Source organism: Terrapene carolina, unplaced genomic scaffold (genome assembly GCF_002925995.2).
Source record: "Terrapene carolina triunguis isolate 2854851 unplaced genomic scaffold, T_m_triunguis-2.0 Scaffold238, whole genome shotgun sequence".
Lineage (NCBI taxonomy): Eukaryota > Metazoa > Chordata > Testudines > Emydidae > Terrapene > Terrapene triunguis.
Window position 1 is genome coordinate 1056148 of NW_020664589.1, and position 14429 is coordinate 1070576.

Sequence of the window (14429 nt, forward strand, 5' to 3'; positions counted from 1 at the left end):
ATGGGAAGGTTGCACTGCTGATTTTTGCGCTGTCTCTCTCCAGGAGATAGAGATATTAACCCAGCGCCTATTGCCGCACTTTGCATAGAGCACTCGTGGGCGTTATACAGAAATGGAGTTGTACTAACCACATAAATCCAGACCACCAGAATACAAGAAAGTACAGTCCAGTGCAGAGAGAGGGAACCCAGAGAACTAAATCCTGCCCTCAGTTACACCCCTGCAACCACTGACTTCAGCAGGGGCGACTGAGGGCAGAAGATGGCCTCCAGCATGGTCCTGTCTTTGCAGCTGGCAAACTTCATGGAATGGGGCATTTTCAGCAGCATTCTGAAACAGGAGCTAGGATGGGCGCCTTCCCCCCGTGCTAAATCCACCCACAAACACATCAACTCTACAGGAGCCGGGAACCAGCTAACGTAATGTAGGGAAAAAGTAGAACTTGGATGGAAGTTGAGGGTGCTCCGCACCTTGCCAGACTGAGCCCTAAGTGGGTCTCAAAACACTGTCTAGCGCTAGTTCTAGGGCGGAGAGAGTTGTGACCGCACTTAAAAATCTGCCTAGAGCTGCAGTCTGAGTGTGACTGACAGGCCGTCTCAGGAGGGCTGACTGGTACTGTCATCTGAACAGACACACATCCCCGCAGCAGCGTCACTTGATAAATGGATAGCTCCGAGGGAAGGAAAGCCGGCTGCATTTGCTGTGTGGGTTAGAGCCCATGGGATAAAAGGAAGGAAGGTTGAAAAAGAAGTAGAGTCTTTATAATAACTAGTGCCACCCCCAAGATAACAGATCTTTCCACCTCTTCGCCTTGTTCTGTGCATTATTCCTCTCTCCGGGTGCATTGTACTTTCATGATTCCTAGCAGCAAAACAGGTTATAGTCTCGGAGTCTGGGTGTGGACGGTAACTGAATGCTTAATGCCTCATTAGTCCCCAACGCATTGCTTTGCAACACACACTGGCGTACTTCAGGTATAGAATACACTCTGTAAAATCATCCACAACTTGGTCTATTGGCTAAGACCAAGTGTCACAGGGAGCTCCTCAGGCTCCCCCGGGAGTGCAGTGCTACCCAGCCTGTTTTCGTGGTCTCTGAGTCACCACCACCCACAGTCTGTTTCTTTTTTACCTATGTTCCTTTAATCCTCAGTTTCCCAACGCGGCAGGACGTAGCATAGGTACACAGCACACCCTCTGAACTCCTTCCCCTTTACATCCTGCTCCTCCCAAATATGTATCCTCCCCTTTGCTAAGCCAATTACCTCATTAGCTCAGCAATTGCCACCAAGTGGCAGTAATCCCCCTTCCACCACCACCCCTACCCCTCCCAAGTAACAAGTTGCTTGATTCCAGTTAAGCCAACAGCCTTCTCTGTGCTGTAGAAACCTCAGTGACCGGGGTGCTACAGCTAGTCATGCCATGGGAGATATCTGTTTGGTGTCTGACACATTCAGGCCCTGCCCAGGCACAGGGATGGATTCAGTGATCAAACAAGTCTTTTCTATCTCCAGCTACTACGAGCCTTAAATGTATCCTATTTCATACTCAGCTGCTCTGCAGATGAATTTTCTTTCTGATCCTGCTGTTCCTCCGCTCCTTGAGAGAAGGGAAGAAGATGATTACTTCTGTTATTGTTAGTGGGGTTGCTGGACCTCTCCTCTTCTATGTGTATATACTAGAGCATTAAATGCAATGCACATTTTAATTATAAACAAAAAGGTTCCCTGAAGTTAATAATCGTTCAGTGTTGAAGCTCCAATGACACCTTATTACCCTGTCCCCACTACTCCGTTGAGTTTTAGTTTGCCCCGTGTGTCTCTTTAAAAACAAATGCCTGAGTTGATTCAGGAAGGACGGACGAAGAATGTCATTCCAGTGTCCATGTATGTTCTCCATACAGGATAGCATTAAAAAGGCCCCCCAAGCGATGCATGTCAATTGACTCACACGGACCTGTTAGTATGTCCCTTTGGTCACGCTGGAACACATGGATTTTTTTAAAATAAACAGTGCAGTCAGTGTAGAGTTTTCACCCTAATGAGCTGCGGATGTTTGCCCCGATGAGGGGCCTGTGAGAAGCTCGGTTGGGCTGGTTTCTGCATTGTTGTAACCTGCCTATTAACGCTCAAGGGTCGCCGTCATCTTCTATTTGTTAGCTCTTCCCTTCCCTTGGGGACACCACCTTTAACCAGGAGCCATGCCTGGCTTAGCAGATTTTGCCAGGCCTGGGAAGCATTTTGCCTATACACCTCAAAAAGTATCTGATTTCTGGCCCTCCCTGCTTCAAAATAAATAAATAAATCAGCTAACTCCTATCTCCCCACCGCCCCCCCACTCAGCATCAATGGAATGAACAACACAATCTCTGTTTGCCTAAGTCTGCTAGTTTGAAGGGACTGTCTCTGTGTCACTTGAGCAGCACACAGTATTTGTCCTGATGTCTGCCAGCTCCAGCAGACTGGGTCCCAGAAGCCACCGCTGCCTGGCGGAGGTGGTGGTGAAGACTATAATTTGGCATCTCAGGAACCATTCTGCCTCCCCTGCCCTCTGTGGCAAGAGAGAACAACTTTTCTCTATCGTTTTTATGGCAGCCTTTCAAGTATTTGAGGACCGCTATCATGTCCCCTCTTAATCTCCTCTTTTCCAAACTAAACATACCCAGTTCCTTCAGCCTTTGTTTATATGACTTGCATTCCATCCCTAGATCATCTTTGTCGCTCGCCTCTGGATCCTTTCCAGTTTGTCCACATCCTTTCTATACGTTAGTGACCCAAACTGGATACTGTACTCCAGCTGAGGCCTAACCAGTGCGAGTAGAGTGATACTATCACCTCCCGTGACTTGCATGCTGTGCCTCCGTTAATGCAACCTAAAATTGCATTTGCTTCTTTTGCAACAGCATTGCATTGCTGACTCATGTTGAGGTTGCGATCCACCACAACTCTCAGATTCTTCTCAGCAGTGCTGTCCCCAAGCCAGTTATCCCCCATTCTGTACTTGGGCATTTGGTTTTTCTTCCCTAAGTGTAGCACCTTACATTTGTCTTTGTTGAATTTTGTTGTCTGTAGCCCAGTTCTCCAATTTATCAAGATCCCTCTGAATTTTAGCTCTATCCTCCAAAGTGTTGGCAGCCCTCCCCAGCTTTGTGTCATCTGCACATTTGATCAGTACACTCTCTATTCCTACATCCAGATAATTAACAAAGATGTTAAACAACACCCGGCCCAGAACAAATCCCCATGGAACCCCACTTGGGACCTCCCTCCAATCTGACACCATTCCATTAACAGTTACTTTTTGTTTGTGGTTGTTTAACCAATGATGTATCCACTTAATGGTAGTTTCGCCAAGCCCGCATTTCTCCAGCTTACTTATCAGAATGTCATGTGGGACTGTGTCAAAAGCCTTGCTGAAATCCAGGTATATTATGTCCACTGCATTCCCCCTATCCACCAAATCAGTTACCCTGTCAAAGAAGGAAATGAAGCTGGTTTGGCATGATTTGTTCTTAGGAAATCCATGTTGGCTGCTAGTGATCACCCCTCCATCCTCCAGGTATTGGCAAATCGAAGGTTTTATACATTGCTCTAGTGCTTTCCAGGTATCAAAGTCAGGCTGACTGGTCTATAGTTCCCCCGCTCCTCCTTTCCCTCCTTTTTAAAGATGGGCACTATGTTAGCCCTTTTCCAGTCTTCCAGGACCTCCCCTGTCATCCAAGAGTTTGTAAATATTATTGCCAGTGGGTGGCTCTGAGATTTCTTCAGCTAATTCCTTCAGCACCCTGGGGTGAAGAGCATCAGGCCCTGCTGATTTGAATTCATTAAAATTGGTCAGAAGATCTCTGATGTGTTCTTTACTTATCCTGATCTGCATCCCTTTCCCTTTAGTGTCTATGGTAACTTCGCTATATATAAGACGAAGGCCGCTATCTTCCACTACCACTCAATCCACCTACAAAAACATAATGGAAAAAATGTATATGGCAGAATACGAACTGGAATGACCTGATGAAGCTCTTATATATTTAAAGGGCGCTGTCAGGTCGTTTCAACCAAACAAGAAATAAATGTTTGTAAAAATACTTCAGAAAATTCATATTCTTCCATGTGACACCGCAAACAAACACCAACACAAGGGCCTGATTCTCCTCTTGCTTCCACCAATTTTACATCAGCGTAACTCTGTTGATTTCTACAAAGTGACTCACAGTCTATAAGAACATAATTTCACCAACAGTGTGAAACTGACCTGTCTACTCTGCCATCCAGCGTGAGACCCAAAAAGTAAACGCACAGCATAAATAGTGAAAAGTAAATAGATTTTTAAGAGTTCTCTTTAATGATCCCAGGTGTTTTAGAGTCAAGCTGGTCAAAACATTTTCATCTTTTTTGTGTGTGTGTGTGTGTGATGAAAAATGGCTTTTTTAATTCAACAGACATTTTCATTGCACAACCAAAATTCCAAAATATTTTCAGTTTTCAACAAAAAAATCAAAAAATGGACAATGTTCAGGTGTCAAAAACCTGAAAAAGACTGCAAAATGTTAAAAAAAATATGAAAGAGTGTAGGGTTTTTTTTTTTCCAATTTGTTTTGTGGAAAATAATAAACATTTTCCTACTGGCTCCATTGGATATCTCAGGTAAGGAGCTGGGAAAGAATATGATTGGTGTGTATGCCTTTTCTCTGGGCAGTGTCCCTTTCTGTTGGAGCCGTCTGCTGGTTTGCGTCCTACTAACGCTCTGATTGTTTCTGTTCTGATTTATCGCTCACGGCACTTTTCCAGCTCTTTACATCTCTGTTTTAATTGCTTCTCTATAACCTCCTTCCCCTGACTGTGCTTGTCTAAACTCTCTCTTTTTCGTTTTTTCTCTCCTCTTGTGATTTGTCTCTCCCTCCTGTCGCTTGTCCTTCTGTTTTTTACCCGCGTGCCTTTGTGTCTGTCTGGTGTTTCCTTTTTTATTTTTGATTTGCTGTGTTCCAATTTTCATGTAGGGTAGTGGTTCAGTTAATGGGAGCCCCTTGCTGTCGACATCTGGTGCTAGCACCCCGTGCCGCGGGCGGAGGCAGCTCCCGCAGACTCCGCTGACCCCCCGCCCCAGCATCACTTACAAGACCGCCAACTCCTCACCCGTGCACTTCACCAGTTTCCAAACCAGCCTGCCTGCTTTCTCCCCGGGGCGCCTGAGCCGAGGTTTGTCTGAGCATAATGCGTTACTGCATGGGGACTCTCAGAGCCACTCACGCTCCCCGGTGGCCCGCATTGGTTCCGACCCCTACCTTGGACACCGCGACGACAGTGACAGCCCGTACCGTGTCGTGCCCGAGGACACGCTCACCTTCGAGGAGGCTGTCGCCACCAATTCAGGAAGGTCCTCAAGGACTTCTTACGTCTCGTCCTTGACTTCCCAGTCTCACCAAATCCGCAGGGTTCCCAACGGCTACCACTACACGTTGGGCCTCAGCACGGGCCCTGGGACATGCGCCAGAACCCGTAGCTATTACCACGAAGCCGATGAGGACGACTGGTGCTAGCATAAAGGCAAAGCCCTTGCCGGTGTACGCGTTTGGAATCGATGAGTTTTATCATCTGGATGGCTGTGTGCTCAGACACACATGGTGACCGGGGTCACGGGGGGGAAGAAACAGCCGCTGGCGAGAACTGCTCCAAACCCGACGCCATCCGAGACGCTCGTTCAGCCTCTGTCTTTTCTTTCTTTCTTCTTTTTTTTCCCTCCTTTTGCACTAGACTAAATAAATAAATAAATAATTGAAGATCATTATGGTGGAGGGAGTGCTTTCTCTCTCTCTCTCTCTCTCGCTCTCACCTGCCTACTGCCTTGTCTAGTTAAATGACATATATCAGATGCCAAATCTGCAATGTATGCACAGAGCTGTGGGAAGGTCTGAACTTTGACAGCAGAAAAAGGACTGTCGATCCATAGTTTTTGTTGGGTGGTTGTTTGTTTTTGTTTTAGTTTTCCGGTCAGAGCGGGTGTCGGGGCTGGAAATGGACACTCTTGTACACAATCGAACTTGTATTTTATCTCATTCAAACATTAAGAGAAAGAGATCTGCCTAACGCACTGGGAAAGGAGAAACCCAAATCAGAACGGGGGACTGTCCTTTGACTCAGTGTTCAACAACAGCAATCGTTTTCAATGGAGCCAGTAACAAACCTTCGAGCTGATAAAGCACTGTGTCGCCGTGACTCTCTGCTTCGACACGCTGCGCTGGGGATTTTTCTTTTCTTTGTCCACGTCGAGTCCTTCACACTGACACCCGATAAAGCTACTTTGTAAGGACGGTTTCCTTGCTGCTGGGACTTTTGTTTCTGTCCCCCCCATCTCCTGTCAACTGCAACATGCCCTCAATGTTTTGTCTTGTTTACAATATAAGCTTGATTTAGCAACAAACAAACAAAAAAAGAAGAAAAAAAAAAAAGAAAAGAAAAAAAAGCGGGTGGTGGAAAGGAGAAAAGGAATTGGTTTTATATCAAGCTATTAGATAGAACTTTAACTTTTCATTGTGTGCATTTTTGTAAATTGTACAGTAAAAAAGAAAAAGAAAAGAAAAAAAAAAAACCTTTATGTAGAGAATTAGTCCAATTGTCATTCCAGGTCCCACTGTTTCTATTGAATGCTCCAGTTGTTCACTACTAAGTGCCTAGCCTTTGAAATCTCTCACAGCGATGATGCTCCCTCTTGCTTCAACGCATCAGAACTTGAGAAAGTGTGGGGGGTGGGAAGGGAGAGGAAGAGCCTGTAAGATCTGTTTGTCTCAGATATCTACTGTGCATACAATGCCACGTGTATGTGTTCTGAACAGTGTTTTCAAGTAGCCAGGTTGGAAACTTCAAAGGGGAGGGTAAAAATATTTTTTAAATAATTTTGTTGAGGAGCGGGAGAAGAATGATCAGGGCAAACAAAATCGGCCTTTTCTCGTTGAATAGAATTTAGGATCCTGCAGGAGAAATGCAGGTAGAAGTACAGCATCGGCAGCAATGCTTTTACAGGAAAAAAAAAAAAAAGAGAGAGACTTTCACATTGCATGTCTAGTCTTAACTTGGTTGTGAAAGCTCTGGCAACGTTTCATGGTGCGTAGTTCGTGTCGAGGGCAGTTGGAGAGAGCCTTGTTATTATTGCCTGTTGAAAAAAAAAATCCGACTCTCAGGGATGAGATTTCTGTATTTTTATGTTGGATCATTTCCTTTTTGTGCGTGAGTGCGGATTTCTGCGTTTGGAGTCTGGGGAGAAGACAATGACAAGAAGGGGGGGAAAGGGTTAAAGAAAAAGATTGGCAGACCTTCCATTGATGGGCTGGAAGAACCGCTGTGTGGCCACTGTTGGACGTGCTGCGGCCAGGGGTTTGGCATGGCGCTTTGAGAGAAGAGTGAGGGAGAAGAATGAGGAGAAGAAAAACCCAGCAAGGCCAAACAACAAAAGAGGCGTTGGTCAGAACGTTGGCAAGCAGTAGGCCTGAGATAGTGACCAAGCCATGGGACACTAAGACTGTAGAATGAGTGGGTACTTGGGAGGAGCAAGTTTGGGCCCAGTTTCGTTTTGTAGCTAGGTTAGCAGGGGTATCACACGTTTCAGAAAATGGCTCGGAAGGCATCTGCCACTATCGGCAAAGTCTCCGAAGGGGAGCGGGACAGGTGTCGTGTGGTCGTCCACATCTCCTCTAACCTTTATGTTGAGAAAAATTGAACCTTGTTTTGTTTTAGGAGCTTTGGCCAATCTCATCCCTGGATTCTGCTAAAAGATAACCAACTCATCTCTATTATATCTCTATATATCTGTGCACTTTGAGGAAAGGAAGTGCTTTAGCCGAGAGGTACATTATGGATAACGGATGTAATTTTTAATTGTAGGGCTATGCAACAAGATGACACTTAAGGAAACAAATCAAAACAAAACAAACAAAAAGACCTTCATCCATTCTGTAGCTTTACCTGCTGGATTTTCCTGTTTCAGGCTTCAGCATGATTGTGACCAAATGTTTTATACATTTTCCTTGTATGAAGGCACAAACACTTTCTTTGAAATTTTAAAGAAAACATTACTATTTTACTCCAAGAAGTAAAGGAGGAAAAAAACCAGTATGGCTGATAGTGCATGCAACCATTGTACCCACATTGGAAAGTGAAAGGAAATGTTCTCTCTGTATTAATTTATTTTGTCTTTTCCTCCACCCCTGCCTTTCCCCTTCCTACATCATTTTAGATATTAAAAGCCACAATCTCATATAAATAAGATGGCTGGAATCTCACAGAAATAGATGGCATTGGATCATTTAAATTCTTATATAGTATAGACCACAAAGAAGAACATTGTTGATGACTTCCCAGTCTTCTCTCGGGGGGTTTCTCCAAATGACAATGACAGAAGAGCCTGACCACTGTTGTTCATAACCCCGTTTGCATATCTTTTACAGCCTGTGCGCTGTCTCTTAAACACACACATAATATTTCCCAGAATTCTCATAGTGAGTTGCCAAACTTGAATTGCACCAACCAGTTTTCTGCATCCAGAACCAGTCTCGTAGTGGCTGTACTTTGAATAAGTAATGTTTGCATGTAAAATATATACATATATATATATAAAGTATGTGCATGGAAAATGTTTATCTTCGTACTTTTTTGATACAATGTATTCATCAGTTGTTAATTTTTAATTATATTTGATATAAATTGGGGGTTTGTTGCAAAACTTTATATTTAAAAAACAGTGTTAAAAATGATAAACGTTCCAACCATGCAACACAACTGGAACTTTACAAAAAAAAAAAAAAAAAGGTTCTGTGATTGCCTAGTTTGCTGCCTGAGTAATATTTATCAGCCAAACTTTGAATTCTGCAGTTGTTTCTACAATTACATTTTGTATGAAGCAAAGTCCTTGAATTAAAATAAAAACTTAGCAAAAAACGTACAGCTCCACAGGTGGTGTGTGCAGTGTGCATAATGAATGGGAGAGCAGCACCCCGAAAGCATTGCTCATTCTAATGATCTCGCTAGGGAAGAGTCGTTATTATGAAATTTGCCTTTTCAATATGAGGAGTCCAAAATGCCATTGGTGGGATTTCATATGGAGCAAGATTGCCTGAACCAATGGCTGGAAGTTGAAGCCAGACAAATTCAGACTGCAAATAAGGCACAAACTGATAACAGTGAGAGTAATTAACCATTAGAACAATGTACCAAGTGTTGTGGTGGATTTTCCATCACTGACTAGTTTTAAATCAAGACTGGATGTTTTTCTAAGAGATCTGCTCTAGGGATTATTTTGGGGCAGTTCTCTGACTGGATGATCACAATGGTCCCTTCTGGGTTTGGAATCTGTGCATTGCCTGGATTGAATGCCATAAGTAATTGATCCTCTCTTTGGTTGCGTTCCCCTGCAGATGCTCATTTTTAGAGGAGCTGTTTGTGAATTTGCCTAATTGTACTAAGGTTACAATTCTTGGAGTCCAATGTGTAGCAAAATTTCATAAGCCAGGCTGAATGCTGTAAGAAATTGATCGAATCTTTAGTTGTTCCCTGCAGATTGACAGACGCACATTTTTACACATGCATGTTACTCTCACGGAGGTGGAGCAGTGTTAGGCATTAACCCCTTAACTGCCGTGCTGAATCCTCTGCCTCCCACAGCCAGCAACAGTCTCCAGTGATACTATTTCAAGTATACATTCCCATTGAAATCAAACAGAGCTTCAAGACACAGGAGGTCTGTTTGGCAGTGTAAGAGGTTTACGTCACCTGCCTAATACACAGAGGTAACATGTCACACTTGTAAAACAGTTAATGAGAGCCGCTTGCATTTCCCTGGAGCTCGGACCTCATATTTAAGCAGAAGAAAAATCCAAGGAATGTTTGTAAATATAAGTGAACATCCGCAACTCGCTTCTTTTGGCCACCAGACAAACTTCCTCCCCCACCACCAGAGAAATTGCCGAACGCTCCCAGAGCAGGATCAGACATTGTGCTCTTTCTGACAAGTCAAAAAGCAATAAGTCACTTGCGCTTATTCCCAGCATTGCAGAAACATTACACCTGAAAAGAATGGCAGAAAGGAGAATCGCTTGCATTTTTCAGTATTCTCTGGAGATCCAGATTTAGGCTTTTTAGGATTCATTCCATCTCTCCTCCCTCACTGCCCACCTATTGTTGTTTATTATGGATACTGGTAGCACCTTGAACCACCGAATGAGACCAGCACTTTGTGCTAGATGCTGTACATATATAGTAATAAATAGTCCCTGCTCCCAAAATCTTATGATCTCCATTGTTAAGACTGACAGCGGAGTGGGAGGAGAAATTATTTGGTCAAGGTCCTGGAGCAAGTCAATGGGAGGAACAGAACCACATCTCTTGGCTGCTGGCCTGAACCATTTGGCCTCTCGTTAGCAGTCCCAAATGTACAGGCTTTGGGGACAAGGAGATCTTTGTTGTTCCAAACATGGTCAGAAGGGAGGGCTTCCCTCTGATCAATGCGTCTGATCAGGAAGAAGGGGAAGATTTACTCGCTAGCCCATTCCAACAGTTGGGAGTCAATCTGTGCCCACTGCTCTTCCTACCTTTAAGGAAAAGTTCTGTAGAATTTAATACACAAATAACTTTTCTACAGGCTTTGACTCATCCTATAGAACTTATTCCATAAATCAGATCCCTACTATAGAAATCTGTATGCCCTATGGTTTAAGAGGAATTTCTACAGAACGGTATTGGCTTCATCCCTGGTATGTTCTTCCAGGGGATAAGAGCATGTACATCTGGCTGGGCATCTTTCCATGTGTCGTGATGGCTCCTGGGTGGGCTGGTTGCTGGGATTGAGCCAAGTCTCTCTGAATCTAAAAGCACACACCTCTGCTGCCTGAGCTAAAGGGCGAGGTGTAGGGGCTCAGACGCTGTGGCAGACATATTAAACCTCTTACACAGTCTGGCCACTAGATGGAGACATGGCCCTCCCCAGGGTTAGTGTGGGTTACCTATCCCTCCCACCATGGGACCCCTCCTGAGTACCAGAGGTCCACAGTAGTTCAGATCCGTGTACTGACCACCAATTTTAACCATGCCCCTCAACAAGTCATCTGCAGGAATTGAACTTGGCATTCTTAATATTTCTAAGATAAAAGAGCAACTTCCCCCACCTCCTATTGTTTAAAAACAATCCTTGCAGGCCTTCTTACATCATGAGGAAACAAAGGGGGTCTATTATACAGGAAATGCTGGATTATGACCCTCAATGAATTCATAACATGGGTTGTATTGAAACCCATTAGTTACTAAATATACAGGATAGACATGAAAAAGAGATCCCAGGAGAGACCGAGATGGTTTGGCTCGAATTGAGTTGGTTCCCAACTCTATGTCCATTTGCATAAGGAGTCCATAGAGTTCTATAGACATCTGAGTCTCCACTAAGTCTATGATTTACTCATTCCAGTGACCTGCTGGAATTCATTCCTGTTGATCATTGCAAAATTGACGATATGTTCTCTTTGATCCACTGCCACAGAATACAGTGAGAGGGTAACATTTTCAAATGGGCCTAAGTAATAATACCTACCTCTTATATAGCGCTTGTCATTGGTACATCTCACAATGCTTTACAAAGGACCGCAGGATCACTATCCTCATTTTACAGATGGGGAAACTGAGGCACAGATAAATGACTTGACTTACACAAGGTCGCCCAGCAGGCCAGTGGCAGAGCCAGGACTAGAACCCAGGTCTTCTGAGGTCCACTAGGCCTCACTGCTTCCCTAAGTCCTGGATCTTCAATCTCTTAGGCTCGTTTGAACGCTTTGCCTAGGTCATTGGTGAGACTGTGCCTAGAAATCTGCATGCAATACCTGGCACCTCAGATTGCAGGAAATGTGTTGATTAATTGGAGGAAATCCAGAGAAGAGGAATAAAAAAGATGATGAAAGGACTGGAGGGATTGATTTAGGAGGCAAGATTTAAGTAGATTGGGGGAAATGATGATTGAGATATTGGGAGCAAACCTGTGTTGATGCAAATGGGGGGGTCTGGAGCATGTAATCATTGCTCCCCCTACCCCATCTCAAATCTCTGTGATGGTCTTGAGCCAGAAAATATTCCTCCCCCAATTCTTTTGTCCACATCTGTTTATTATTAGTCATTAGTTTCCAGTTGTGCGCTCACCACTCAGTACTGTCTAGCCCAAATAGCCATGGTCCCTGAGCAGTTACCAGAGCACAAACTGACCCTGGAATAGCCATGGGGGGGGGGCATAAAACCAGTGTTTCTCATCTAATGTAGTGGGAGGGAGTGGGTGTATTTGGCTATTGGATTTGCCATTTAAGATGATTGCTTGTTTGAAAGGTAACATTAAACTGAGCTCAAAAGACTGTTGCAGAGTAAATGCATTCATTTCACAAGGCTTTTTTTCCTCCTAAGTACAACAATGAGAATGTAAAAAGCCTGACTGCAGTTGATTCTCATGCAAAGCCCCCCACTCTATAGGCAATGGGAGATTTGCATGTGAACAGCAGGGTTGCATCCTTCAGCTAGTTACCTTGAAGGCTGGATAGATGTCTCACAGCAGAAACCTGTTACAAGAGACCCATGGGGGAAATGCTACAGGAGCTTTCCAGATGGGCTGCTGGGACAGAAGGTTTCAGCCTTGAAAATCAGTATGATTCAGTAACATCTGACAAAGGAAGGAAATGTCCTCCTGACGAATGAAATTCTATACACTTTGTAAAGCAAAGTCTCTGAAGTTTATTTCCTTGGTCAGCTGCGTAAGATGGAGGCAGGATGCTGCCTTAGAAGGGGTAATCAGGGAATGAATAGCAGTAGAAATAATAGAAATGTAGGGCTAGATGCAACCATGAGGGTTCATCTACTCCATCCTCCCAGGCTCAGGCAGGATAAGTCTAACGAGGCCAGCCCTGACAGGTGTTTGTCTAGCAGGCTGTTTAAAATCTCCAAAGACAGCAAGTTCACAACCACCCTAGGTCACCTGTTCTACTGCTTAACTATTCTGAGATATTAGGGAAACCTTTCTAACTATAATGAGTAGCAACAGTTGCTCCTGCAGCCCCCATAACAAACAGGTGGAGAGGGTTGGCTTCATAGTTTAATGTTCCTGAACAAGGGTTCAGTCAAGACCTACTCAGGCCTGATTCTCCACTACCATGTCATTGCATACACCTGAGCAAAGTGAGCATCAGTTGCTACCACTCCGCCTTGATAGCATTTGACACCCATTTTGCACAGGTGTAAGTAACTACCCAAGCTGCTGGACAGTGGAGAATCAGGCTGCTTATCTGTACAAACCTCTTCCTCTAAAATCTCCCTGTGTTCTGTTCTGATGGTGGGAATGCTAGTCTAGAGGGGATACGTGTGTTAGCACCACCAGAAGCCCACTGCAGTCCATGGGCATTTTCTGTTATCTTCAATGGGCTTTGGAGCAGGCCCTAGGTTATCTAACCCTATACAGAGCAGGTCTGGAAAGCAAGGTGGTTAAAAGTACCACTGACTTACAGTCTATGCTAGCACTCCTTCGCTTGCGCTGGTAGTCATGGGACAGTTGCAGAGTTTGTGTAGACAGTGCTTAGAGAAGCAGTCTATAGATCTGCAAAGCAGGGCTGCTTTCTCCTGACAGGCCCTTTGCAGGTTGAGTCTGTAAAATCCTCTGTCTTTAAGAAAATGACATTCTTTTTGGCCACATTTACACTAGGAAAAAGGTGGGTTTAGTTATCACAGATGGCCTTCACCTCGACAAACTAGCATTAAAACTACAACTTGTTCTGTTCACGCTAGGATTTTCACACATTCTAATTAACAGGTAAGCCATGCCTCTTTTCCTAGTGTGGATGTGGCCTTTGACAGCAAAAGACTCCAGGAAGCTGTCACCACCCGGCTCACTAGCAGCACTTGGCTCAGATGGTGCAACTGTAGCGGCCCTGGAACAGCTGAAAGTGAGCAGGTAGAGCCGGTGTTAGAGACAAGCTTGGTTGCTAATCAGTGAAATATTCACTGACACTAGGTTTGCGGAGGCAGGGGGTAAAGGGCAGGGCAGTAAGAGGCAAGAACCCAGAGGCCCTCCTAAGAACTGCCTTGAGAAGTAGAATGGTTCCTCCTCCCAGTGTGCCATCTCCAGGGACTCTGCACCAGGATCCGCAAGCTGGGGACTCCAAAACAGGACCCCTAGGGGAACCAGAATCCCACAGGAGGCTCGAGCCAGGAGCCTGGGGGGACCCTGCACCTCAGAGAGCTGGATAAACAGACCCCCACTGTAATGCGGGGGGTAGCTTTTGTGGCCCCCTCAGGGCAAGTATTCTCTCACCAGCAGCAGGTGGGAGTGGAGTGGGGTTGGGTGTTCCATTAACCCATGAAGCCCCAGGCTGGGAGAAAGGAAGCCTGTGTCCCATTAACCGCTTCTGGCCCTGGCCTTTTAACT

At 44.8% G+C, this 14429-nt stretch overlaps 1 protein-coding gene across 1 annotated transcript in view; it reads left to right on the forward strand.

The window, feature by feature from the left end:
- The window catches only part of CACNA1B (calcium voltage-gated channel subunit alpha1 B), a 490111-nt gene extending 484378 nt beyond the window's left edge, over nucleotides 1–5733 (forward strand). Inside the window, exon 48 of the mRNA XM_024206825.3 lies at nucleotides 4996–5733. Within this exon, the coding sequence (XP_024062593.2) occupies nucleotides 4996–5535 (540 nt within the window). The 3' untranslated portion in view covers nucleotides 5536–5733. The remainder of the gene's footprint in view (nucleotides 1–4995) is intronic.
- The last annotated feature ends 8696 nt before the right edge of the window (nucleotides 5734–14429 follow it).